General features: G+C 35.4%; 1 protein-coding gene across 6 annotated transcripts in view; it reads right to left on the reverse strand.

Moving 5' to 3' along the window:
* Nucleotides 1-19,547: 19,547 nt before the first annotated feature.
* NRIP1 (nuclear receptor interacting protein 1) overlaps nucleotides 19,548-27,862 on the reverse strand; it is an 87,226-nt gene continuing 78,911 nt past the window's right edge. For all 6 annotated transcript variants that reach the window (XM_016164048.2, XM_016164044.2, XM_036220023.1 and 3 more), the window contains one exon: nucleotides 19,548-26,799. In XM_016164048.2, the coding sequence (XP_016019534.2) occupies nucleotides 22,986-26,450 (3,465 nt within the window). In that variant the 5' untranslated portion in view covers nucleotides 26,451-26,799 and the 3' untranslated portion in view covers nucleotides 19,548-22,985. The remainder of the gene's footprint in view (nucleotides 26,800-27,862) is intronic.

Here is a 27,862-nt window from a genome sequence, read left to right on the forward strand (position 1 = left end):
AAAATGTAATATTTTAATGCAGAAATATTCTGTAAAACATATAACATGGATTTTCACAACATGCTGTAAGAAAGAAGGAAATAGGGATAATAAGAGGGGAAATAACTATGAACTTAGTATTTAGTATTACTTTATCAACCACTACAAAGGTTTCTCATTCTTTACTCTAGGATTATAGCCATATAGAGTAGCACAGAGAATTTCAAGGCTCTCTGTCCGTAACTGTGGTTCAAAAGAAGAAGTTTCCCACAACCACTCCAACACTTGTTACTTGACTTATTGATAACAGCCATTCTTATGGTGTAAGGTGGTATCACATTGTGGTTTTAATTTGCATTTCCCTAATAGCTAGGGAAGTTGAGCATCTTCTCATGTCTGTTGGCCATTTATATGTCTTCTTGGGAAAAGTGTCTGTTTGAGTCTTCTATCCATTTTTTTAATTAGATCGTTTGTATTTTTGTGGTTGAGTTGTAGAAATTCTTTATATTTTTTGGATATTAGCTCATTATTGGAGGCATTGTTTGCAAATATCTTCTGCCATTTGTTGTTTGCCTCTTGTTGTATTGATGGTTTCTTTTGCTATGCAGAAGCTTTTTAGTTTTACATAGTCTCATTCATTTACTTTTGCTTTTACTTCCCTTGATTTTGAGGTTAAATTCATAAAATCCTCTCTAAGACCAAGGTCAATGAGTTTAGTACCTATGTTTTCTTTTTATGCACTTTATTGTTTCAGGTCTTATATTTAGGCTTTGACCCATTTTGAGTTAATTTTTGGTGTTAACAGAGAGCAGTCTAGTTTCATCCTTTTGCATGGGGTTGTCGGATTTTTCCAGCACCATTGGTATGTATATACAATGGACTATAACTCAGCTATAAGATGAAATGTTGCCATTTGTGACAACATGGATGGATCTTGAGATAATTACACTAAGCGAAATAAGACATACAGAAAAAGTTGAGAATTCTATGATTTCACCCATATGTGAGATATAAAACTGAAAGCAACAAACAAGACAAACAAACAAAAACTCATAGACCAGGACAGCAGTGCAGCAGTTACCAGAGGGAAAAGGGAAGAAGGGTGGTAGATAAGGGTAAAAGTGGCCAAATACATGGTGACAAAAGAAGATTTGGCCTTGTGTGGTGAACACACAATGCAGTATACAGATGATGTACTGTTGAATGGTATACTTTAAGCCTACAAAATTGTATTAACCAATGTCACCCCAATAAATTTAATAATGTATGTATACAATTAAAAAATAAATGAAGAAAAAATAATAAAATAAAATAAATAAGAAGTTTGCATTGTTGAAATTACTCCATCCATATCCACTGCCAAAGATACATGATCCAGGGGCTAACATGTAATGAATGATACTATTTCTGAAATCTGTGTTGTAATTAAATGTCATAGTCTTAATGTCATAGTCTTGCATATATTTTAGACAACTCAGCACTGAAGTCAAGTCAGGTCACTGATAGAAAATTATTGGTCAATGATCCCATTAAGCAAGTGAAGACATGCTCTATATTCAAAATGACTTTATCTTCTCTCAGGATTAAACCACCACATGCTCCCAAAGGATGTCTCATTGTCCTCATGAGAACTCCATTAAACATTAATATCTCAACCAATTACAATAAACTGTCATGAGACTTCAAATTCCTTGTGGTGAAACTTTATTATAATGAGAACATTGCTAGGAAAAAAATATTCTGAAATAGCAGGGTATAAGGTCAAAAAAAGTAATTAAAAGAACATCTTCACCTTATTGTCTCACAATAAGACCTATTTGCACTTCAAGATTGCTGTGGCATACAATGTACCATGCCCATATTTGTAAAACCCTGTACTAAAGGCCAAATAAACTTTAATACTGAAGTGTTTCTCCTGAAATCAGGGGAAATAATTTCACCATTATAAGTTCTCATAAGGACAATTTCTGATATAGCATAGACTAAACATACATTATATTCTCCCTCTCACTCCCTCTCACTCTCTCTCACATAAAATAACAAAAGCAGAAGTATTTTTAAAAAGTATTAAAAGTATTTTTAAAAGTATAAAATTAGAATCAATAAACCACAATGTTTTGGAATTTTGAAGATATAGAGAGATATATACTCAGATCTTCATCAAAATAAAACTCGAGTAAAATAAAGGCTCCAATGAATGTAGAGAAATTTGCTGTGGAGGTAAAAGGTTTGAAAGTCTCTAAGCCCAGTGTCAATAACTCCAAGAATTAAGAGAAAACCCTGGAACATTTAGAAGGAGTTTTAATTGAAGAGCTTAATTTGGAGCAGTCAGGTAGTCAGTTTCTTCTTTTCTCATTCTTTTGTGCTACGTGAGCTTTAACACTTGGCTAAAGAAGAATTTGGAGGTTGACGAAATTTTGTCGTGGTCACATAGCTACTGATTTCTGGGAGTAATGAGAATTCTCATTTTTGGAATACAAGTTTCCATTCCAAATGTTTGCTCTGTAAATTGGAGACAGGTTATACAAAAGGCACATTAATAATGATTCTCAAAATTAAAGCTAAAGGCACCCAAAAGGCACTGAACATTTCAAGTCAATAATACAGAAGCTAGTCAATAACAAAAAGAAGAATGAAGCCCCTACAGAAGAGTTAATAAAGCTAACAAAAAGACTTAGAAGTATAAATATAGTTAGACTGAGTTGAAAAAACATTACATATATGAAAATTATTTCCTAGAACTCTTAGAATAAAAACAAATCAGAAATGAAAAATTGCAATAGGTAGGCAATCACAACAGTAATACATACTACATAACAAATTAATGGGATAAAAAAATTCACCTGAGATATTCTTATCTGGAGTAAAATCTATGGACAAAAAAAAAAAAAAAAAAAAAAAGCAAAGGCAACTATAAGTGTAAAGTGATATAAAGAATACCTTTAGAAATTCCAAAATGCAAATTACAGAATGAGAGAAAAGAGAAAATGCAGAGAAATATACAGATGACCCTTGAACAGCACACGTTTGAATTGTGTGAGTCCACTTACATGCAAATTTTTTCAATAAATTTGTAAATATATTTCTTCTCATAATTTTCTTAATCACATTTCTTACTTTACTGTAAGACTATAATATTTCATACATATAACATATAAAATACATATTAATCGACTTTATATTATTGGTAAGTCTTCTGGTTAAAAATAGTCTATCAGTTGTTAAGTTTTGAGGAGTCAAAAGTCATTCACAGATATTTGATCGTGTAGGACAGAGGTGAATTCAGAGCTCTAAAACCCCCACTTTGTTCAAAGGTCAACTGTAGAATCAAATAATTACCAACAGAAAAATTTGAGGTCTGAAGAAAGTATGTATCTTCTAATTAAAATTGATAAGCTAGGCTTTAAAATAGCTAAAGCCACATGCATCATTGTGAAATTTCAGAATTTCATGGATGAATAAAATCCTAAGAATTTTTAGAGAGGGAAAAAAAATAGATAACAACAACAAAAACTGAAAAATCAGCCTGCTGTCAGTTTAACTTCTTATGAGCATAATTCAATACTAGAAGATAGAGATTACTATCTTCCAAATCAAATGGGAAGGGAGAGGAGACAATTATTTCAAACCTATAATCCTATATTTGGCCAAACTGGCATTAAAGTGAAAGACAGTATAGATAATTATTCAGATAATCAAAGCCTGAGAATGTTTACCAAGCTAAGAGATCTCTGAAAGAATTAGTTGAGGATACACATCAACAAATAAGCAATGCATCCAAGAAAAAGAATATGATATAGTCCCAAATATTCAAAGAGCAGTAGCAAACTTATGGCAACATCTAAATAATTATTGACGTGCAATGCAAAACCAAAAGCACAATAATTACTTGGAATGAAAATTTCAGTGAAATGCAATATAAGAAGTGTCTGGGTTAGTGAAGAAGAAGGTGAAAGTGAGATAAGATCTTTACTTTTTCAGAAGAGAAAATGTATATATTTTTAATACTAAATATCAACATAAAAATATAAATTTTTTAAAGTGTGTTGAAATTTTAACAGTAAGTATTAGCAGGATAGGATTTACAGTTTCTCAATCACAATGTAAAAATAAGTGGATCTTAGAAATAATACTAACTTGAAAGCGCTTTCAGTCTTCCTCATACCTTTGAGGTAGATGCCAAATGCAGTCATTTTCTGCCAAGACTGCATTACTTTTGCTGAAATGTTTTCTAGCTATTTGTCTATTAGTATATTATTTTACAATATATGCTACATCATGTCACAATGCCAAGAATTACCTAACAACTTAAAATTCTCTGAAGATAAAAGAGACTATTAGAGCTACTGAGTACAGTCTGCCATATGTCTTCAACTTCCTTCAAGTTAAGTTTAATCAGTGGTTCTCCTGCAATGCACTTGCAAAATTTCCATAAAAAACTCCCATTCAAGCTGTTACCGTAGTACTGAGTTCGAACATAGTCTTCTGAATTTTGAATGTGTCTGTTTTATACATTCTGGTATAAACTACCATTTGAAAAACACCCTGTGATTTTCATAGATGAGGACTGCATCCTGATATGTACGAATGAGTCTTCCCTTAAATCTATTTAGACACAGAAAAAGATATTCAGAAAAGAAAAAACACAGGTAATTTTATTACTATCACATGACAAAATGTTGCCATTTATAAAACTAGATTATCTCTCTTTAGTTGGTCCAGGGAAGGGTCTTGAGGGAGATGGAGCGAGGGTGGACTTGAAAGAACCACTAGGTACCTGGGGACCCAAAGATTTTATTCATTGTATGGGGTCTTTGTTGACACAAGGACAACTTTAAGGTCATATTTTATAAATTTTGAAAGATGGTTGCTCCTTTATAGCTGTGTGCTTTTAAAGTTATCATCAGACCATTATTGATATTTAGTAAATTTAACTGATAATTAGCTGAATATTCACAGATATCATTCATACATACAATGTAATTAGCAAACCTTTGTTGCAATTTTTCTATAATGTGCATCATTTTAATGAAATCATGTGGAGTAAAAAATGAAAGCTCCAGAATGAATTTAATCTAATAAATCTTAGAAATCAGTAGTGACTTGCTAGACATGTGTCGATGAAATCTACCTAACATTTAGCTATTCTTCTCCTAAAAGGATTTGAAATTACTTTAATGAAATGGAGAATACAGAGCTTGCAAAAACGAGCAATTGCTTGGCTTTGTCAAACAGCATAGAAAACCCCTGTAATGGATTCCTTCTATCTCGAATTCAGTCCTTGGAAAGAAGAGATGAGATTAGAAATGGAGTTACTGACACTTCCAGCAAGTCTCTCTTCATATGCCCAAACACGTACTCTACCAACAACAGCAAACAATTTCAGCAGAGAGTAAGATCTTATGGGTAGTGCAATGTCTAATCTGATGAGATGACGTGGAATCTTGGGTGTGTACTTTCTGTCTGAGAACCACAGGGATTGGGTGTTCCAGCATTACATTTCATATGTTACCAAACTTTTAAGACCTCTTGCTGTGTAGAGAAGGAAAATAGAAACTCTAGATTTAATAGTACCACATAAAATTCTTGAAAGATCTTGATACCTCGTTCGTTTGTTTGTTTGGGGGGTGTTTCTTTGTTTTACCTCCTATACATTGTTAAGAGTTTCTAATATTTAAAAGTCATAAAGGTTACTATAGTTAAAAAGATATTACTGAATGTTACTGCTCCTTCACAGAAATTCATCCTCTTACTCTTTATTCAACTAACTATTTATTCAATTGAACTCACGGAAGAGAGCTGCACTGCAAATATTTAAATGGCTCTTGTTAGAGACAAAGTGACAGCATAAGTAGGCTGGGGAGCTCCACTGGCACAGCCTGAAAACAAATATTTGGAATAAAGAGCCCAATTTTAAGTCCAGGACACCAGCCTCAAGCAGTTCCATTACCAACGAGACTCTAAGTTCACATTGCTTGTGCTTGAGATATATAAAAGTGCCATTTAAAACTTAACAAAAAAAATCATACTAAGAAATGGTAAGGGGAGGGCAGAGAAAAACCCAAAGTCTGAAGCAACAGGAAATAAAGCCACAACTCAGTTTTCCTTCCTACCTCAGGCAAATAATTGACTTTGGACCCCATAATGACCTGCTTATAGCTCTTCAGAGTGTCAAGTGTCACCTGGTTTCGCGTCGCAGAACAGAAACAAAGCACAGAAAAAGAAGGGCTGAGGTATTGGGGGAAAAGGAACATATAAATTGTATCCTGTAATGTCAATCTTTTTCAAACAAATGTAAATACTTAGATGCAACTGAATCATGTATTTTGAAAACCCAACAGAGCCTTTCCTGGGCAAGCTGGAAAGATTAAAGCAACAATAACGTTTGCTTTGCTCAACTGATTTTCTAGATTGAGCTGACAAAAGTGCTCTTGCAGAAACCTGGCTTTGCTTCCTTTCACCTACAGAATTAAAATGTTCCTCCTGGTTACAGTGCCAGAAAACCACAGCAGAAGTAATGTAGGGAGGAGGCAAGAGAATTAAAATGTTTATCAAGCCACATTCAGAGACTGCAATATGCTGATCAGTTCTGCAGGCCAGAAGGACACCATCAGAACAAAGAAAAATTTCTACTGGATTGCTAACAACCCATTCCCTGTGAAAGGGAAACAGGAACCAAGAGTCATTTCCTGTGGCTAAAATCATGGGGAACCTATGGATTAAAGGCTGGCAATTGCCAGCAGGCTTCTCACTCTACATATTTTTACCTTTTCATACCACATACTCTTTCCCTTCCTCACTGGCCAAATCAAAGGAAGTGGGAACTGAAGAATGATATCTAAACTGAATTCCCTGAACATTTTGCTCTTTCTCTGTCTCTCTCTCACTGACCCTACTCACTGTCTTTCCATGTCTCTCTTGGTCCCTTTCACTCTCTGCCTCTGAGAGGAGACCACACGCTGTGCAGTGTTACCCCTTTTCTAATAAACTTTCCTTTTGGCCCTAACTTTGGCATGTGTGTTGAATTCTTTCTATGCCCTCCACCAAATGACCCTCTTCTCTCAGTGCAGAGCTTGGCCTTCCCACCCCACCGCAGGGAAATTTGCACTGCACTGCATCAGAAAGGTCAGTGAAATCATAGCAGAGGTGAGCAACCCAGAGCTAAAAGGTCTGCATTTGAACCACATATTGACTGATTTTATTTATAGTATTATGATAACTTTTCAGATTGAGCTAATCTGCTAATGAACAACTTCATCTGTGACTGTATCTGATCACATTACCAATAAACTGGGAAGGTCTCGATGTGCTAGGGGAAGAGTGGGAAAGTTTAATATAGCTAGAGAGTAGGATGCAGAGGCAGGGATGAAAAGGAAGGGACAAAGAGTAACCAGGGAGTTGGAAGAAATAACCACTGAGGTAGGTCACTGTCCAGACTGCTGCTCTACCTCCTGCCCACTATGTATGACTTCACTCCACCACTCTGAAGTTACGTGTGCCAAAGTCACCAATGAATTTTTTCTAACCGAATACATGGGTCATTTTCAGCCCCCATTTAACTTATTATGTAGGCCAGTAGAGTACCAAAGGCTGGGCAGTGAGAGTGGAGTCCATCATGAATATAGTTCATAAAGGGATATATTTTCCATAAAGAATTTAAAAGCAATAATAAAAATTTACAAAACTTAGTCATTTTATTTTTATTATTGCAATATACCAGCAATTCCAAACAATGTAAGTATAAAATAGTTCTTCCCAAAACTCTTTTGTTTTTTGTTGATCCAAGTTCTATGCAATCACTATGGTTTTATTGCAATTTAATAACATTATTGTTATATCTGTATATTATAGTGCATTATATGTATATGTGTGCAAAATTCAAATAAACCCCTTTTATTATTTATTCTTTAAAAATATCATAGTCTACCTGAAAGCTAATTTCAGGATGCTGCACTTATGCAGTTCACTCCAGACACACATGGACTCATTTACATGTATTCATTTCAAGAGAAAATCCACAATTGTTCAGAATTATTCCGGCTTGCTTTGGGCATGCTTTGTGGCCCCAACAAGTATTCCCATGTTTAGTCAGTGGATTCATAATAAACCATGATGACACAGAGATTGTAAAGACAAAGAAACAGAAACTGAGCTATTTTAATCCTGTCACTTCATGTTGCCACATGTTAGGAGTTTTTACTTACATCTAAAATTGAAAAAAGCAAACCAGAGTGTGACCTGTGAGATGTTATTTGCTTGGTAAATACAAATTTTGATTCATCCATGGAATAGTTTACCGAGTTTAAATTATTCCTTTAAAAATAAAATTTATTCTTTGAAAATTGTGTTTATATTAAAATTTAAGAACAAATCATGAAAAAGATGATTATCGATTCTTATATTATGATGACTGAAAACAATTTCACCATATGGGGGGGGGGGGGCTTCCACCCTGGGTATTAAATGTACTTGGTGCCAATCAAGGCTGCATTCAGCTTTTCTGACCATGCCATCCTTCGCTAATCACTCCTGTCTTGAGCGCCTATGATACATACTCTCCCGGTTGTTCTCCTATTTTGCAGTTTCCTTAGCAAGATTCTCTTCCTCTCATTCCTTAACGCAACATATTTCTCAGGGTTCCATCTCAGGTGTTCACCTGCAAGTTTCTCTCAGCAACCTTTCTGGGCTCCAACGGCTTCAATTATCGACTGCATGCCGACAACTCCCAAATCTATTCCTTGGGCCTAAATCTCAATCCTGAGAGAGATTTGGATAAAATAACTTGTTTATCCAGCTGTCTGCTGAACATCTTCTCTTCAAATAACTTAGACATCTCCAACTCAGTCACATGAAACTGAGCTCATTGACTGCAACTACTACTTGGTGACGTCTGGGAAACCAGGAGTCATCCTTAACTTATCCTTTTCCTTTTCTGCCCCATGCATACTCAGTCACCAAGGCTGACAACTGTCTTTCCTAAATATTTCTTGTGTCATGCATTCATCTGATTCCTTACTATCACTACCATTACCTAGGCCACCATCACCTCTTGCTGCAATAGTTCCAATAGGCTTGTGGACAGGGAGCTCTTTCTAAAATGTAAATTAGGTGTCATCGCTAACCCACTTACCACCATTTTATAACTTTCATTGTCTTTATTTACAAGATGCATATAAAGAGGTCTCTTTTTACCTTCAGAGCCTCATCTCTCTGCCATAGTGATCTTAATTTCAGTCTTTTAATCTTTCACATTATCTCCTGCCTCCAAACCACTGCTCACACAGTTTCCATTCTCTAAGTTCCAAGGAAAATGTTATTTCCTTTGCAAAGCCTGGCTGCAGGTCAGATTTGGGTTCCAGGCTTTTCTACTGCACCCTATTAGAGCTCCGACTGGTAATTGCTGTTTGTCTGCCTCTCCTGTTAGTCCTTAAATTAATTAGACTTTAAATTCCTGAAGATCAAGCACAGATTTGTCTTATTCTTCATTGTATTTGTATAGGACATTACACAATGCTTTTTTTATAGAGTGGGCACTAATAAATCCATTGTTAACGAATGAATATATTTATGAATCTCTTTTCCCCTAATGATAATTTCTCTGTACCATGGATCATGGCTGTTTTGTCTATGGCCTATGGCAACAATTGTTCCATTTTGACTTATTTAATTCCTAGAAAACTTTTCCTATGATTTAATATTTATTATTACATTAATGATTTATCTCAGAATACATTGTAATAGCAAAACGGATACATGCTAAATGAAATTTGGCAGGTATTACTTTATATTTTTACCTCAAGAAGAAAATGTGGATGATAAATACATTTAAAATCCACCACGTGGGAATGGAATATAGGGCTTCTGGCCAACCTTAGAATCATCCTTTCAATTTTAAATCTATGTACCAAAAGTGATGATCATTTTAAATCTCTCTGGGCTCTGAGCTTTCAGGGGAGAATGTGTAGAGTGTATCTTTTCTGATTCTAAATGAAGGAATATGCAAAAACTACTGAAGTCAAGGCATTTCATTAAGAAAAGAATGAGACTTTTATCACTGAAGAGGCCCAACTAAAATCTAACGCCTAGGAAGAGACAAGGAGGAATCTCATCATAGTTTCTAGCCAGCATAACCTTCCCTTCATGCTTATATCAATAGCAGTGGCTGCTTCCTGGTCTGGTGTTTACATAAAGATAAAGGGCAACTATATACTCTGCTCCTTGCTGGCCCAAGGCAAGGCTGACAGCAGCAGGTAACAGCACCTGGGCAGAGCTCCCCACAGGCCATCAGGGGTTCTAATCAGTTTCTCTTAGCTGGCAGATTTTGAACAGTGGGTATGTTCCAAATGTGTCAGGGCATATTTTTCAAACATCACTGCGGATTCATTTGTTATGTCTTGCCATTTTTTAGACCTTGACAATAAAGGGACATTTTTAACCAAGGAAGGGAAAGAGAAGCTAGTGCACACTGATGTTTTATGACACGCTAGGATCCACTGTGAGATTAACCTATTTCTTTGAGATCTTTGGGGTCCTATTATCTGTGACTCCTTGTTATTTTCCTTTCTATGACAGCAATTGTATCTCCAAAGGGGGAGGATTCAAATTACACTTTCATGTTTATGTGCTCTGAATTCTGACATATTTTAAAGTGTGTATTTCAGAGTGGATTTTGAAGAAACATAGGGCTCTGTACTCTCCTCCAGGTGTTTATGTCTGTCCATGTGTGTCCAGCTTAGAATATAAATAATTGAAGCATGAGAATCTTATCTTTGCTTTATTATTCTCCACAGGACAGTAAACACTTGATACTTCACAAATTTCCACACACATATAAAAAAAACCCCCAAAATCTCTAATGTATTTTGTGCTGTTTACCGGAGCCTACACTTACCTTAGGAAGATATTTGAGGAATAGAATTAGGAGCATTAAAATGAGTTTCTTTGTATTTCATTCATTTCCTGTGCAGCAGCAAGTTATGTATAAATATCCTAGGGCTTCTGTGACAAATCAAGCCATAAACTTGGTGGCTTAAAACAATAGTAATTTATTCTCTCACTGTTCCAGAGACCAGAAATCCAAAATCAGTTTCACTGGGACAAAATTAAGGTGTTAGAAAGGCCATAGTCCCTTCAGAGGCTCTATTGGAGAATTTGTTCCTTGCTTCATCTAGTTCCTGGTGCCTGCTGGCATGCCTTGGTTTGAGGCCTCATCACTTTAATTTTTGGTTCTGTGGTCACATTGCCTTCTCTTCTTCTGTCTGTCAACTCTCCCCTCTACTGCTCACTTGTAAGAACTCTTGCAATTGTATTTCATAGCCATTTGTATAACCTTTGATAATCTTCCCATCTCAAAATCCTAAACTTAATCTCATCAGTAAATTCTATTTTATCATGCATATGTTCCAGAGATTACATTATGGATATCTTTTGGGAGCCATATGTAGCCTAGCATAGGTGGCGAATGCATTACCTTACTAAAAACAAATTTCTTTCTGTGATACAAGCTTCCCAAGGGAAATCAAATGTTAACAGGAATAAGTCGTGTCAGAAAGAACCATCCTCAATAAAAATCTTATGTTGACTATGACTTAGAAATCAAAAAAGAGTTTCCAGACTTTGGAAGAAGATTGTGCTCCAAAATTCTGGGAGGCAGTTGTGTAAAGTTTGGTCTTAGAACACTTTTTTGTAGAAATAACAATATTTAGGATAGTATGATTCTAATGAGCCATGTAAAGCTAATTCAATGTAACTGAGGTACGGAAACTATTAGCTTTGTCTTCTAAAAACCTACTCTATAGAAATAATCAGAAAAGCAAAACAAAATGTGTGTGAAAATGTTTTTGGTAACACTATAAAAAGGATGGAATTACAAAAATGTTTACATAAATTATAGAATATTCACACAATGGAATGATATTTAGCCATATTAAGTTGATGTAAAAACTTTTAAAGGCATGAGAACATGTGCACACAAAATTTAAGTAAAGCAAATAATGACGATATTTGTTTTTAGGGGGAATTTGTAATTTGGGCAGGGCTCACTGGGGACAGCTTGTCTCCATTTCACTTGGTGTCAGTTGTAACAGCTCAAACGCTGGAACCATCTGAAGGTGCATTTGCTCATATGTTTAGTAATTGATGCTGTTAGTCAGAACACCTACACATAGGTGCTCCATGTAACCTAGGCTTCCTTGGAACATGGTGGCTGAGTTCCAAAGGCCAGTGTCCTAAGAATGAGAGGCAGGCAGAAGCTATACTACTTTTTGCAACCTAGCCTTAGAAGCCATACAACATCACTTTTACCACATTCTATTCCTCAAGGCAACTGTAAGTCCTGGTCAGTGATACATGGAGGGAAAATAAGACTCTACCTCTTGATGGAGAGGCAAGGTTCTGGCACTAAAAAAACATTTTGGCCATTTTTGGAAAATACAGTCTGCCATGGAGGGACACATACTATATGCAGAGTATGATTCTGACAATATTAAACATCAACATTAAACTACTAGCAGATTAGAAGAAAATAATAATAGCATTTTATGTTAATAGAGATAACTAATAGCATTGATATCTTGGTAGTAAAATTGTAAGTAACTTATATTTTCTTCATATACTTTTCTGAATTCTTCATAAATTTTATGAATAAATATAATTATGATTGAAAATATAAATATCTTCTTTAGAGAAAAGAATATATGAACAGTACTTTATATAATACCCTCACATGTAATACATCATGTGATCCTAGAAATAATTCAGTGGACAAGAGGTACTAAACTCATTTTCAAGCCAAGAATCTGAGCTTAAGATAGGTTCACTGCTAATTTGTGATGGATCTAGACTTCAAATTCCAGGCTTTTGATTCCAAAGTTTTGTTTTCCATTGTACCATAGTTCTTGTGGTTTCTCCTTAAAAATGGGGTGAAAATTGCAGCCATATATATACAACTTATAAGATAAAATCTCTTCTTTTTCCTTCTTCCCTATGCCATCTCTTTAGCTCTAGAGGTTAGTGGTGGGAAGAGGGAAAACTAAACACTCTCGAGAAGCTTCTGGAAAGGTTCAGTGAAAAAGAACGGGGGATATAGAAATTTGGGATGGGGATTTGGGGGAATTCTAAGCAAGAGTATGGAGATAATTTGGGCTCTCGTTGAATGTAAGCTTAAATAGCACAGGTAGGGACAGGGGGCATGTCTTCACCTTGACCATAGTAATGCTGAGACTAGATGAGAAGAAAGGAGGCAGGGATGACTTTCCCAAGGACAGAAATTTTTGTAAGGAAGAGAAGTTTCTGGGGATTGAGTGAACTAAAGGAGTGCCTAGTTCTAACAACTGTTCGTAAATAAATAAAGGATTTTCAAAAGATGGGTGCTGGTAAGTCAGAAGTTACTTGAAGAAAAAAAATGTTTAGGTTCAAATGGAATATCCTACTTTTTAGAAAGAATATAAAAACTTTAATAAACAAACCCAAATAATAAATCAATAAATGTATATGAATATACAGTTATGTGACACCACGAGTGAACATCTCTCTATTGTTATTCTGAGCCTAGTTGAAAAGAATTTATCCTCAGTCATTCTGCATCTAGCGGTGTCACCCTTATCAACTCTACCAGTCACATATTAGATCTCATGCCCTGACTACTGCTGGCTTCCTTATAGTCAGCCTACAGAGCTTATGTTACAACTTGTCTTTTTCTTTTTCTTAGTAAATACTCTTTGAGCCATTAAGGCTAGTTAATCTTAGCTTCTAGTCTCTAGTCTGAAGAGGGAAGGCAAACATTAAAATATAATCAAATTAGGTTTAGTGATCAAAAGATCCTTATTTTATTCTCAGAAAAATTGAATAATAAAAGTAGTTTTACTGAGTGCTCATCAATATTTCTGATTCTTCTTCTAGCTACACTATTTAACTACAGTTCCAACGCCCTGAAGTAGATTAAAGCTTTGTTTTACATAATGTGAGGTGTTTAGGTCTTTTAAAAGTCAATCAATGCTCAATGTACCATGTTTTTCTGCGATGACAAATAGTTAATTTCCAGATAGTGGAGGCTCCCCCACCCTGGGTCCCAGTGAGCACGACCATGAACAGAGACCCCTGTCAACTCAAAATGAACATGTAATAAGAATGTAAAATAAACTTCCACGTTTTTCAGTCACTGAGAGTTTAGGTTGTGTGATACTGCAACATAACCTACCCTATTTGGATTGACATGTCCAATGAAATTGATGGGCTTAGAATTGAAGTAACCATCAATTTCTTTTGATGTACCTATCAAAAAAGCTTTTTTTTTTTTTTTTTTGAGCCAAGGAGTGGAAGAAAATTTCAATTACTAGAAGGTAGGCTCTGCCCTCTGAAAACACATATCGAAACTTTTATCCAAATAAAAAGCTGTTCACTAATGTTTATAGCAGCTATATTCGTAATTGTCAAAAGTTTGGAGACAACCAAGATGTTCGTCAGTAGGTGAACAGATACATACAATGGAATATTATTCAGAGATTAAATGAAATGAGCTATCAAACTACAAAAAGACATGAAGAAAAAATTACACACTGAATACATAAGAGATGGCAGGTTGTTGCATTGCAGTTGGTCTGGTGGGTTCAATTGTGGAACACTTGATGGGCAAGAAAAGTTGTAAATCTGAATATTATCCCAACAGAATAAAAATAAAATTCTTGAAGAGATAAGAATATATTTAGGTAAATTATGGTTAATGGGAGGGAGAAAAAGAGTCTTTTAAAAGAGCATGCAATTTAGTCTCTGGGGCCAGAAATATGCCATCCTATGGATAGAAACAATGTTGCAGCTCAATGTTGCATAAGCAGGAAACTCTGGAAGACTGTGGCTTTGAGAACACTTATGATAAGGGATCCACTTTTGGAATGGAAACCTGAGGAGCTCTGTAAACCAGCTCCTCAGCAAAACTATATAACTGGCGAAAATTATTTTTGAAAAATACATTGAAAAATTTCCCAAGGGCATATGGTAAATGAAGGTACATTTATGCAAAAAAACCTGCCAAATCTTCGTGAGAGCAGTAAGAGTCTATGGTGTTTGTGCCATGACTTGCTCCTTCTCTCTCGCCTCATCTTGGCGCGGTGGAAGCTACACTCAAGTTGGGTGTGGCTGAAAAGATGAGGATCACAGGTAAAGGTGTCAATATCACCTTGGGAAGGCCAGGTCACCAGACTTTCCCATCCTCTGTGTTGCAGAGGCTAAATCACAGGTGTGTGCTGCTGAAGGTCAAGTTTCTCTCTTCCTCTACCCAGCTTTCATGCTGAGGGCAGAGAATCTACTCTAAGTGTGGCAGGCCAAAAATATTTGGCTTTGATCCCCCAACCTCAGCTCACTCACACAGGGTAGAGGTTCCATATTCAGGACAGTAAACTGAGAAGACAAGAAGCTCTAATTCCCACCCTGCATCCTGCTTATAAAATAAGAGTGTCAATCTGAGAGAAGCAGGCCACTGTCTCTGCCTCAGCAATGGAGCAAGGTTCATAACACCAGACCAACCTCAGTGCAAATTTTGAGGACTCACAGTTCCTGATTTAAAAAATGACTACAAAGCTACAGTAATCAAGATGGTGTGGTACTGGCATAAGATAATCTTATAAATCAATGGAACAGGATTGAGAGTCCAGAAATATTCTCGTTGTGCACGTGTGGCAATAACCAAACCAAGTTTTGGTTTGTTGTCCACCCTGTTTTTGAAGAATGACTACAACAACAAAGTTCTTGGCACAATTATTCACAAAAATGAAAACAATACAAATGTCTACCTACCAGTAAAATGAATAAGTAGAACATGACATATATACATGTAATGGGAAATTATTCAGCAATAAAAGAGAATGAAGTACTGACATATGCTAGCACATGGATGAACCTTGAAAACATTAAGTGAAAGAAGCCAGTCACAAAAGATCACATTTTATATTATTTGATTTATATGAAACATCCAGAATATGTAAATCTACAGATATAGAAACTGGATTAGCTCTAATGCCTACCCTGCACCCTACTTATAAAGTAAGAGTGTTACTCTGTGGTTATCTAAGGCAATGTGAAGAAATAGAGTTTCTTTGTAGGGTGAAGAAAATGTTCCTAAATTTATTATAGTGACTTCATGAATATACTATATACTATAAATCATTTTGTTGTATACTTCAGATGGGTGAATTATATGTCAATTATATCTCCATAAATCCATTACATCGAGGGAGGGAGAAGGAGGAGGAGGAGGTGTGGGAGAGAGCATGGATGGGAGGAATAATCTGGTAAGTAGGGTGTTCTGACTTGTTTTCTTGCTTGAGTAAGATTTTACTTAGTGATGATCAGAAGCAGCCTCTAAGTACTTTATGGTCCCATTCACCTAGTCGCATCAACATCACCATTATCTTACAAGTTGCACTTTGTATACTCAAAGACCCTTGGCTTCTGGGAACCTTCTTCACATTACTATCAGTTACAATTTGGAGCAAAGGAGAGTCCTGAAGTACTACATTAGTGTAATCGCCCCACCCTTAGTACATCATACACCGGTTCTACAAGTCTACAACCTTACCCAGGGATGAAGAGATAAATGCTGGGAAAAATCTGATCTTAAATGTCCAGTTCACTAGAAACTCCTTTCATTTGATGAAAGTATGAATTTGATTATCCTCTATTAGAGTAGTTAAGATTAGAAGCCTTCTTGATATACTCACGCTATACACTAGGAAGAATCGGCTTAGGGAAGGTCTCCTCCTTAACAAAACTAGAGACACTGTGCTTCCAATTTCTCCATCCTCCCTCTAAATCCATCTGTCTCTAATGTCCCTCTAATTACATAAACACCTACATGAAAATGTTCCCTTTATTTGAGAAAGACATTCTCGAAGCTAGAGGTTTCCATCTGTTTCTTCCCCATGGCCTTATATGATTTCTATCAAAATGAGTCATGTTTATCAATCCTGCTTGGCTATGGAAAGAATTCCATTTCCACTGCAAACCAACATCATCATCCTGAATATGCTCTATATTTGAATTTTTCACTGCCATTTGGACACATAGCAAGTGCAGTTTCAACCAAGACCTTAATTCCTCTCTTGGGAATGAGTACAGGAAATATGGTTTTTCTGAAGAAATAAAATGCAATAGTTAAAAATGTTTATCACATCAATTTTATATCAGAATAAAAAAAAATTACATCAGCCCAATTACACATATTTAAAAAAGAGATTTGCCCGCATTCACAATTTAACACACCGGTATTAAGAACCTACTTATGGTTCTTATTCAGTGGAACAAATGTGTTACTTTTCTAATACTCTCGAAACCTGGTGTTCTGGTCTTACAGCCCTCAAATGAATGTTCACGCTAGTGGACTAGTTTATCTGTAGCACAGGTTTCTCTCCTTTCTTTTCTTCTTTTACTTTCTTTCCTTTCCTTCCCTTCCTTTCCTTCCTCTTTTTTTTCTTCCTTTCTTCCTTCTTTTCTTTCTTTTTCTTTCTCTTTTCTTTTTTTCTTTCCTTTCTTTTCTCTCTCTCTTTCTCGATGGTGGGAAAATGAGCTCAAAATATGAAAATGCAGGCAAGGCCAGAAGTCAAAGGGCACACTATAAAATGTAGCAAAGCTAACTGACACACTCAAAGAAGTCCTCAAAGTCTTATAGGGTTTGCAGCTTACTTACAAAACGATTATCTACAATGGCTGCCAGTCAGCCCTTCCAGTCTGGAGAAAACTGCAGTTTAAGAAAATCATCTCACTGTTCTATCCTTAAAGTATCATTTTATACCAATTAGCTAAGGTAAAATACAATCTCAGAAAAATGTACTCATACTGTGGCTGTTGGTGTAGCTTACAAAAAATACAGGTTATGAAATCTATACGATGTTAGGTCATTCCTTTCCTTTTCCAGATGTGATCGCAGAGATGAATGTTTATAAGTAAAAATTAGCAAAATGGACAGTTCCAAAAGGATTGTACATTTTTCTCAAAGTTTAGAGCACCTACTAATGAGGTTTGGTAAAAGCAGGCTGGAAAATAGAAGCTTGCCTAGGTCTTTGTATCAATAAAAAGGCTGTAAAAAGACTGAAATGGCTCAAAATTCCTCTTCTTCTGGCTACGGATGTATACTATTTAAAAATTTGGGTTACTGTTGAAAAGGTTTATCCATTTGCTTTTAGACACTTAAAAGAGGATATCTTAAGTGCAGTAGCATTTCCCTGGGGCTGGAATCGATAAGATTTGAATTGTAGTTCCAATCATTCTGCTACCAATTAGAGTACATTAATTCTGGTCTTTTAGAGCAGGGGTCTTTAACCTACCTATGAAGATGGCATTTTAAAATGTTGTAAATATTATTGTACCATTTAGAGAAACGAAATAGTGCTAAATTATGCTAATAGTTAAATTCCTCCACCAACTCTTACAGGGTGGTAGTGTTAAGATACTTAGGTCTAAGTTCTATGGAATAAATGAAAAATGGCAGGCTTAATAACAAATATTTAAAATCTATTTTCTGTAACCAAACAGGTCATAGTTTAGTGATATCAGTGGCAGAACAAAATTTTCAAAATTATTTTTGTTGAGATTCCCACATTAACAAACTTTAAGAACTTTGCATAGCACGGGTGATCATAATCTGATTTGATTATTGAAGACTCTCCATATTAAAATCATTAGTAGTACCTTATAGTCAAGAATTACGGATGGTTCTCTTTAAAATCCCTCTTAGACAATTTAATACTTGATGCACTTATGTTTTACCATGTAAATCAATAAAGCATGGTTGTGCATTTCTGAATCTGAACACAGTGTCTACATATATATCAAGATTTAACTTTTCATCATTTTAATAATGTAGAAAAGCTGGACGTATTTCTATTGGACATTTTTTAGGTAATGTTTATAAACATGTTAGAAAAGCTGTAAATTTTTCAGATTATAATAGGCCTCTTTTGTTGCCAGAAAATAGAAACTCATCTTTGGGAAAATGATTTTCTCCTGAACTATCATTAATAATATGTGAAAATAAAAATTTCCAGACCATGTTTTTTTCTTTTTAAAACAAAGTGGACTTTATTACTTATTACATATGTATATTGCTTATGATTTTAAACTACCTATGGAGTAAAAATTTATATATATGTGTACTCACACACATTTATTTTAGAAGAATGATGGAAGACCTTCTTTTATATAAAATGAACTTAACAGTGAAACTTAAATAAAAATCTAATAAAATATTAAAACAAGTATATACGAAATCACTTTATTTTTAAAAATTGTATGAACTCTTTTCCACTTTAAAAATCTAGTGATCATTCCAGTTACACAACAAATAACAGAATCAACACTAGGAAGGACAGGTAGATTATCTTTTCGAGCTATGCTCAATTGCCCTGTCTTTAAATACACTAACTTGCTGGCATTTTTTTGTTTTGTTTTGTTCATGTTTCTGAGAAGGGCAAAGCAATCTTGGAAACTTATTGCTATTTTCATGACCAGAGACTTTTATGTCTATAAAAAACCTAAAAGCCAGAGAAACCCACAAAATAACAGTCATTTCAAACCAGAGATAATGCATTTTTCTCATTTATTCAAATTCACTGCAGGAAGTAAACACTAAAAGATTAAAAAAAAAAGACAAAAAAATTCACACTGCAGTCTGTACAGTTTCATGACATCACATGAAGAAATTAAGTTTCTAATAAAAATGACAAATTATATTACTGAGAGCACATCAAAATTGTGTGTAAACCCCAGAATTCATACCATGAATGGTAATGCGCCTGTATTCCAATATGCTGGAATACTCCTGTTATATTGTTTTCAATGGGATTAAAAAATTCATGAAAGTAGTTGTGAGAACTCTTTATGTTGAAAAATGATTGACTTGATTTTAAAAAGTTTTAAGACCCTTGGATTCAAAGCACATTCTTTCACAAAGCTTAAACCACAGAAGTCATGTCCAGGAATGGAATACTGTCATGTTGGGATGAACATCCGATTTGACTTAAGACAGTTTGCCAAATGCCAGATGCACAGATGCACAGGGTCCCCCATGCACTTTTCATGCAGCAGGTAATCACAACTTAAATAAAAGGTTTATTCTATACATTTGTCCAGACTTGCAACTGTATACATACATGCACAATTTTTAAACCTGTCTGATTATATTTACACTTATACATGGAATATACAGAAACCAAAGAGATTAAAAGGCTTTTCTGTTGCATTGGAACAATACAAAATATGTATTTTTCATTAAAGAAATCACTATTTACATCACCTTTAAAAACCAATTTTAACATCTTCATGTAACAAGTCTATATATATATACATGTTATATATATATATATATATAAAATATATACTCTCACCAGTTTACTCTTCTGTAAGATGCAGCAGAGAATAAACAGGTAATGCTACCTTACCGATGTCATTGAGAGCTGCAGTACCCTTTCACAAATGACTTCATTAGGAAGAAAATGTCCAGATATCTAAAATAGTCCTTGAAAATGTGTATATGTGCATCCTTGTATCTACATGTGCATTAAATAAAGTGAATTTATGGATGTATGTCCTTTCTCACAGCTCTTCTTCAAAATCATCCTAAACTCAAGCTGTGGACATGTTCTAGTAAATCAGAATAGCATTGTGTGTGGTCATATTTACGTATGTATTACATACCCTCATTCCTTTAACAGTTAACAACAAAAAAACCCAACCAACCAACCAAAGAAACAAGGAAAAAACAAACAAACAAAACAAAACAAAAAAGCAATGCTGGCCCTTGATGTTCCTTTCCCTGACCTAAATTCGTAAAAGCCTATTTTTTGTAGTATATCTCTAAGGCTCCAGATCTTTCACAATGGGAGAAAAAAAATGACTTGTTTAAAACCTTATTTATAGAGTGTAGACAATAAGATTGTCACAGAGTAAATATGGGATGGAGTAGAATATATTTACTGGTCAGTGGAATTTTCATTTCAGAATAAGCATATGCCTTCATCTCTCCATGATGTAGCGTAATATTCACTCCTATTTTATGATATATCCAATAACTATTTACAAATCATTTTGAGAAAAAAATAATCATTTAGGGTTTTTAGGTCATATTAGGAAATAACACCCATTTTTAATATAAAAATTTTAAAACTAACTTTGAGTCAAAACAACTTCAATTAGATTTCCTTCTAATAGTTGATTATATAACAATTTTCGATAGGTCAGTTGCCACTCTGGTTCATGATTAAAAACAAAAATATCTGGTGAATGAATTGTGGATTATAAAAACTGAACTTAAAAACACGGACTTTGTTTCCAGATTGGAACCACATGTGGCTCAATAATACGTTAAGTTCTTCCAAGACAACATCGATGTTTACTTTTAACCACTATTTTAAAATACTAGATCAATGAAGTGACTGCGTACAATTATATTGTCATGTATACGTGCCTTTTGCACTTTTCTGTTTAGTTGATCTGAGTTAGTGCCATTCTTGAGTTTGAAATAAATGTTTTCATCTTTTCAGCACTGTTATTAGGACAATGATTTTAAAAGAAGTTAAGGATGTATTCAGGAGAAGTTTCTAAACCACCCTGGAATCACCTGAGTTTGATAAGTGGCCCTGTTTTTTCCATCCCTAAGGCTAATTAAGTAGATGTTACTCATTAGAACACACAATAATCACAGATTTTCCTGAGATGTTGAGCCAGATATGAAAGTTGTCCCCTCCACCCAATTTTTTTGTCATAAAAAGTGTTCTGAACCTGATATCCAAAGATATAACGGTAATATATGAACTACAATACTGCAAATATTTAGTTGATGTGTGGTTGTATTGGGGAAAATATAGGCATCAAATATTTTTTTTACAGTCCTGTGTTCTGAGAAAAGTTATAAGCGACAGTTCTGTTACTTCAGTGTGTAGAAGGAACACCTAGGGAGTTTCTTGTTAAATGTGTTATGATGCAGATGGAAGATTCCCAGGTCCACTTTGCAGAGATTCTTTTCTGTAGAGCTGAGATGCTGCCTAGAAATCTGCATTTTAAAACGAGTGCTCCAAATGGTTCTAATACATGTGGTCTGAGTCCAGCTTTAAGAAAGCCTAGTCATGAGACTCATAGGTACCATAGTAAAGGTGAGAAATAACTTTTACAAGAGATGATGAAAACTGTCCAAAGAAAAGCCATTTTGCTTCTGTTAAAAACAACTTAAATATTCAACTATTCAGGAAACCATCTGAAGATAAATGTTAACTTTCCTAATTCTGTAAAAGGAGAAATATTAATTTAACAAAATAGTTACAATACAAAAATGGAAATCTACCTTTTTTTAAGGATCTATCAAATGTCCGTCAATTGTAATCAATTTTTACTAAGTAGTACAAGGTTTAATGAAATAGATATTGAAAAGGACTGGGGTGGAACAGACACATTGGGAACCACAAAATCCTTTCCAAGAGTTAAAAATAAATATGCTTTTTTAGCAAAAGTGAAAAATGTAAGCATATTTTTTTCTAATTTATTTTTGAATTGGATAATGAAAAATGAATCGGCACTAGGACCTTTATTCAATATTACCCTTTAAAGAGTTATTTAACAATTTGGACTTTAAAAAAATGTGTTACATAGGCTGACTTCTGAAAAGCAAAATAAATTACCCTAATAAAGGCAGCAAAATGCATTAATCCACTATGGATGGAAATTTACATTTTAATTTATGCCTATTATCTGTGATTATAAAGAATTTCATTCATAGGCTACTCACAGTTGTCTGATGCATACAGAAGTGTTAAACAACCAATTGCTAGTTCAGTAGTTTCCTCATGACATCTAACGTAAAGCAAAAAGTAGTATGCATATTTAAACATCACCAGTAACCAATACTTTTCAAAATGAAAAAAGTTTCAATTATACCATGCTTTTCTCAAATCATGCTCTTATTTATACAGATCTCAAGTTCATACTATTTAGTTTTAAAAAGATCAAAGCTGAATGGCAGGTATATTTTATTCTGATTCCTTTTTTATTGTTAGCACGTTTCCCACAAGTCCATAAACTTCTCCATTTGCACTGTGTGGACAAGAGGCATTATTTCCCATATGGCTATTATAAGGGCTTCTTATATTAAAGAAAGAAGCTTTAGTTTCTATAGCAGGAAGTAACTCTTCTTTGACTGTAACCTGTGAGACACTTTCAGCAGATGAAGGCTCCCTCCAAATGTCCTTGTCCTGTGTTTCTCGACTGGTAACAGAATTGCCTCCTTTCTGGAGCATGTAATACAGTATTGGGTTAGTTTTGGTCAGTCTTGGAGAATCTTTTTCATACTCATTCTTATCCACATCTGTGATAACCCACTTAATGGGTCCTTTCTCACTGGGCAGGGAACACCCATTCAGAAGCCCAGATTCTGATCTGGAAACCGCACTACCCAAGTGTTCAGGAAAAGGAGGACTTGTGGGAGTTTTTACTGCTGGGTATGGAAATGTCCTGTTATCCATGCAACTGCTGGGCTGAGAGGAATTGTACATCAGTCCATTTAAAGAAGAAATGCTGAATTCAGGTTTGCTATTGGGCACATTACTTTTGTGTCCTTTCTTTTTACTTTCGGCGACAGAGTTACTCCTGTGCTGGGACAAATCTCTCACACAGTTTTCTGAGAGAAGAAGCTGTTTCAGCACATTGAAGCTTTTGCTCTCTCTGGCCCAATTCCTATGTTCACTTTCACTAGCTGAACCATGGCTGGCAGGATATTTAAATTCAAGATCATTTCTGCTAAATTTCAGCTCTTGGGGGTTTATCAAGGACCCATACAGTACCTCTGAAGCACTGTGACTGTTTGCAACATCAACTATGTTACTTTTCCTCTTTTTAAATGGATTTTCTAATGGCTCAGTATAAAGCTTCCTTTTTTTGGGAACCATACAAAGATTCTTTGATTCTAGGAGTGTCAGTTCACTGTTTCTGTGACTGTTGTCCAGATCATCTTCCAGGTAACTCTCTTGATTTTGTCTCAGCAATCGACTTAACAGACCATTTTTTGAGAAAGAAAAATCCTGAGGTGAAACAGGCTCCGATTTAAAGTCCTCGGAAGCTGGTAAGGCAGCTGCGCTTCTCTGCACTGGAGGAGCCATACCTAAGAATGAGGCACCCTTAGCATCATGGCCCAAGTGCACACTTGTATTATGAATACGTAAGTCATCACAAGGCTCAGATTTTATTTTTACCATCAATATTTGTTCACTTAAAGCTCTATCTGTATGTTCCTGAGTACTGTCATCTCTTAAAGGAATTTTTTCTCTCTTTTCACTCTTCCCTTTGTTGGGGTTTCCCAGGAGCAACTGGAGGACAGTGCGCCTTTCAAGCAGATTTTCTATTTCAGAACCAGAAAGTCTTGCTTCAGAACCTGTTGCTTGACTACTGAATGCTTTGTTTTCTTCAACTGCATTTGTTTTATTTGAGAGCAGAGGGCTACTTAATCTATCGATCACACCCATGGGTTTATCTGTATTTACAGTTGGCAGTTGTTTACTGGGTCTTTGCTCTTCCCCTGAAGTAGAAGACTGCATTCCACACTGCGCTAAATTCTGTAACAGTTTACTGGCACTGAAAGTTGCAGAGTTTTGTGCACCTTCATTTTGGACTGCTTTCTCTCCTTGTGATTCTTTGCTTTTCGTAAGGTCCATTAAGTGGTTAGATGTGATATTTGTTGGCTTTTCAGACTGAGTGCCACAGGTGTATGGTGAATTCCATTTGATGACCAGAGAGTGCTGGGAAAGATTGATGGGAGACTCTGCTTTGGTGGATGCAAGTAATGGTGGAGTGCTCACAGGAGTAGTCCTATGTGTACTGGGGCTTTCTATCACAGAAGTTCTCATGTAAGTCTGTGTATTAAACTTTGTCACATCACTCTGTATTTCCTGAGGACTGCTGTTCCTTTCTACATTGTCTTCATTCTTATGGCCGAGTAGCAACTGAAGAAGTGTTACTTTCTGGTGTGAATTTAGCTTAGAATTCTTTGAGGTATGTTGATCTTCTTTGATATCTACATTGGGGACTTTTGGATCCCAAGTGTTCAGCAAGGACTGAGTTAAGTTATCCAGAGAAACAGGCTGGTCCGGTTCTGGTTTTTCAATTCTGTGTTTGCAAGACAAGTCTATGGGAACACAGTTGGAGTAAGAACTTTCATCACCACTGCTATCATCTGTAAAACTAGGATTGTTATCTGAGTATTCCTCAATAGTTGTAGGTGTACTACTATCCTCAAAAATGCTTCCTCTCTCACTGTGATTGTGTCCATTCATTGGCTTAGGTATGGTCTGGCTTTTAAGAAGATGTAAAAGCAAACTATTATTAGCAGCTTGTTTTACGTTGTTTCTTTCTTGTAAATTCTTACAGCTTGCATTTTTGGGGGAAGAAGAAACGATACCCATCGGATTCTGAAATGCTGCACTTCTGCTAGCCATTAGTTTGCTTGATGATGTTCTTGCCTGACCATTAAGATGGCCTGATATTCCTTTTGAGAGCTGGAAACTGCCAACATCCTTCTGGCCATTTTCTTGTAATCTGGCCATAGCAGCAAGTCTTTCACTTGCTGCTTGATTTGCATTTTGGGTTTTTAAAGCATGTTCTCGAGAATACTGCTGTAAATGGGCTTCACTTGAAAGGAGTAATGCTAACTGACTACAAGCAACACTAGGTTTGGGTGAGGTGGCAGGACTAGCCCTTTTTTCCACCATACTTGCAACAGCCTGTAATCTTGCAGCACATGACAAGGGTTCACTCATAACCTTTGTTCCACTTTGTCCAACATGGTGAGGTGACTCTACAAACCTATCTCTGATGAGGTTTTTAGTTACGTCAGGAAGATTGGTATCGGGCTTTTGATCTTTAGCTTTACTTTTCTTCAACAAAGTTTTTAAGTGACTTGATGCAACACCATAGCACCTTAAATCTTTCTCCACTTTTAAAGAATCATGACTGAGGGCATATCCTTGCTCCTTGAGGCTCTGCCTAATTTGTTGTGACAGAGCAACAGTCTGCAGCCTGGAGCTGAATGACTGAAGCAAAGAGGCCAGTAATGTGCTATCCTGTTTGCCTTTAGGCACACTGTCGACCATGCCAGCTAGCAAAGCTTCCTTCTTTACGTTTAAATTTACGATGGAATCAGACAGCCTCTTCCGCTTCGCTGCATTCCAGTCCTCAGAAGATTGCAACAGTCTGGCTTTTTTGAGATGCAGCATGCCAGATCCCTGATATGTATGTGTATTGAGAACTGGACCATTACTTTGACAGGTGGGAAATGCATTACCAGAAATGTTAAAGTTCTGATCTTCTTCATTATGCCCAGAAGACTTTTTGTCGATGGCAGTACCTGATCCCTCTGCTGCCTGATGCATTAGTAATCCTTCTAGGTAAGTTAAAACAATAGAATCCTGGTGCACATCAGAGCCAAGCTCTTCTCCATGAGTCATGTTCAATAGCAGTGTTCACAAGGGCTTGGTTTCTATCGTTTTAAAGAATGGTTTTCTGTGGGTGAGTGAGACGTAACTTTAAAAAGTGAGTGTCAGTTTATTACCTTCCATAGTCATTAGACAGTGATGTAACTGTTACATTCCAATCAGGATTTCTTCTGGCAATGTAAAGGTAAAAAGCAGTCAAACTCCAATGCAGTCTGATCACAGAGCTGATCAACTCCTAAGCAAGAAGCAGCAGCAGAATTTCTTAGTATGTAGATCTGCGGCAGCAAGCAGATGTAATCCTTAGTGAATATCCTGTTTCTCCTTCATCTTTTGTTCTTCATTAAATGCAAATATCAGGATTCTAAAAATATAAAAAAAAATAACAGTTGAGGTGCAGAACTAGAATTGTGCTATAATATATATAAACAAATACAGTATTTTGTTAAGTTTATGTGTATATATACATATATAATATACATACATATGTATTATAGTCTTTTTTAGTAATTATTGCCATTCTTATTAAATTGGAAATCCTTCTTGGAAATCTTATGAATTAATCCATATTATAAAAATGATCAATTAGAAAAAATACTTTAATATTATATAACTGTCTTCCAACGCCCTGTAAGTTTTTGAATTTTCATAAGTAGCTTTCTGCAAAGTACGTGAATGCTAAGTCTTGTTTAATAGCAATATAGCTCTATAAAGGAGCTGGAATTAGCTTCCTTACATTACCGGGAGCTTAAGGAAGGAACCAAAGTGGAAGTGCAGAAAAAGGAAAAGAGATGCACATGACATGGACCCATCTGATGCATCTGATGTGTGATGGAGGTCTACAGAACAGATTCACTTCTGACATCATCCTCCAAATATCAGATATTCCATAAGTAATTGTTAGAATTCTGTTTCCAAATAAATGAAAGCTAACAAGTGTAAGGTTATTTTGTAGGCCTGTGCAAAGTGTGACAGTTTTAGTCATATTCACATTTAAATATTCACCTGTAATTTTACCATGACATTAACAATAGCAGAGAATGGTTCTTTAGATGCTCATTCAGATATATTAAAGGTTTAATGTGTCCGCTTTTAAATTTTTACTTATGTGCTTTGTGTATAAATTTTAATGTGAGATCCATTCCTATCAGATGCAAAGACAAGATACAGATAAACCTGTAATCCTAAATTTCAAGGATATTCCTAATATAAAATATTCATTTCACCACCTATGCTATTTCTTTCTTTTTGTGACTTGGTATCAATAACTATTAATATATTAAAATATTATCTGTGATTTGAAAAAATCTTTTAAGAAGGTTTTAAAATAAAAATTATAATTTAAAAAAGTGTTAGGGTACTTGTACCAATTTTTAATTACAATATATAGTTGCTGTACTACATATAACTATAACCATGTATATACA

The sequence above is a fragment of the Rousettus aegyptiacus genome, unplaced genomic scaffold (assembly GCF_014176215.1).
Source record: "Rousettus aegyptiacus isolate mRouAeg1 unplaced genomic scaffold, mRouAeg1.p scaffold_m13_p_4, whole genome shotgun sequence".
NCBI classification, from domain to species: Eukaryota; Metazoa; Chordata; class Mammalia; order Chiroptera; family Pteropodidae; genus Rousettus; species Rousettus aegyptiacus.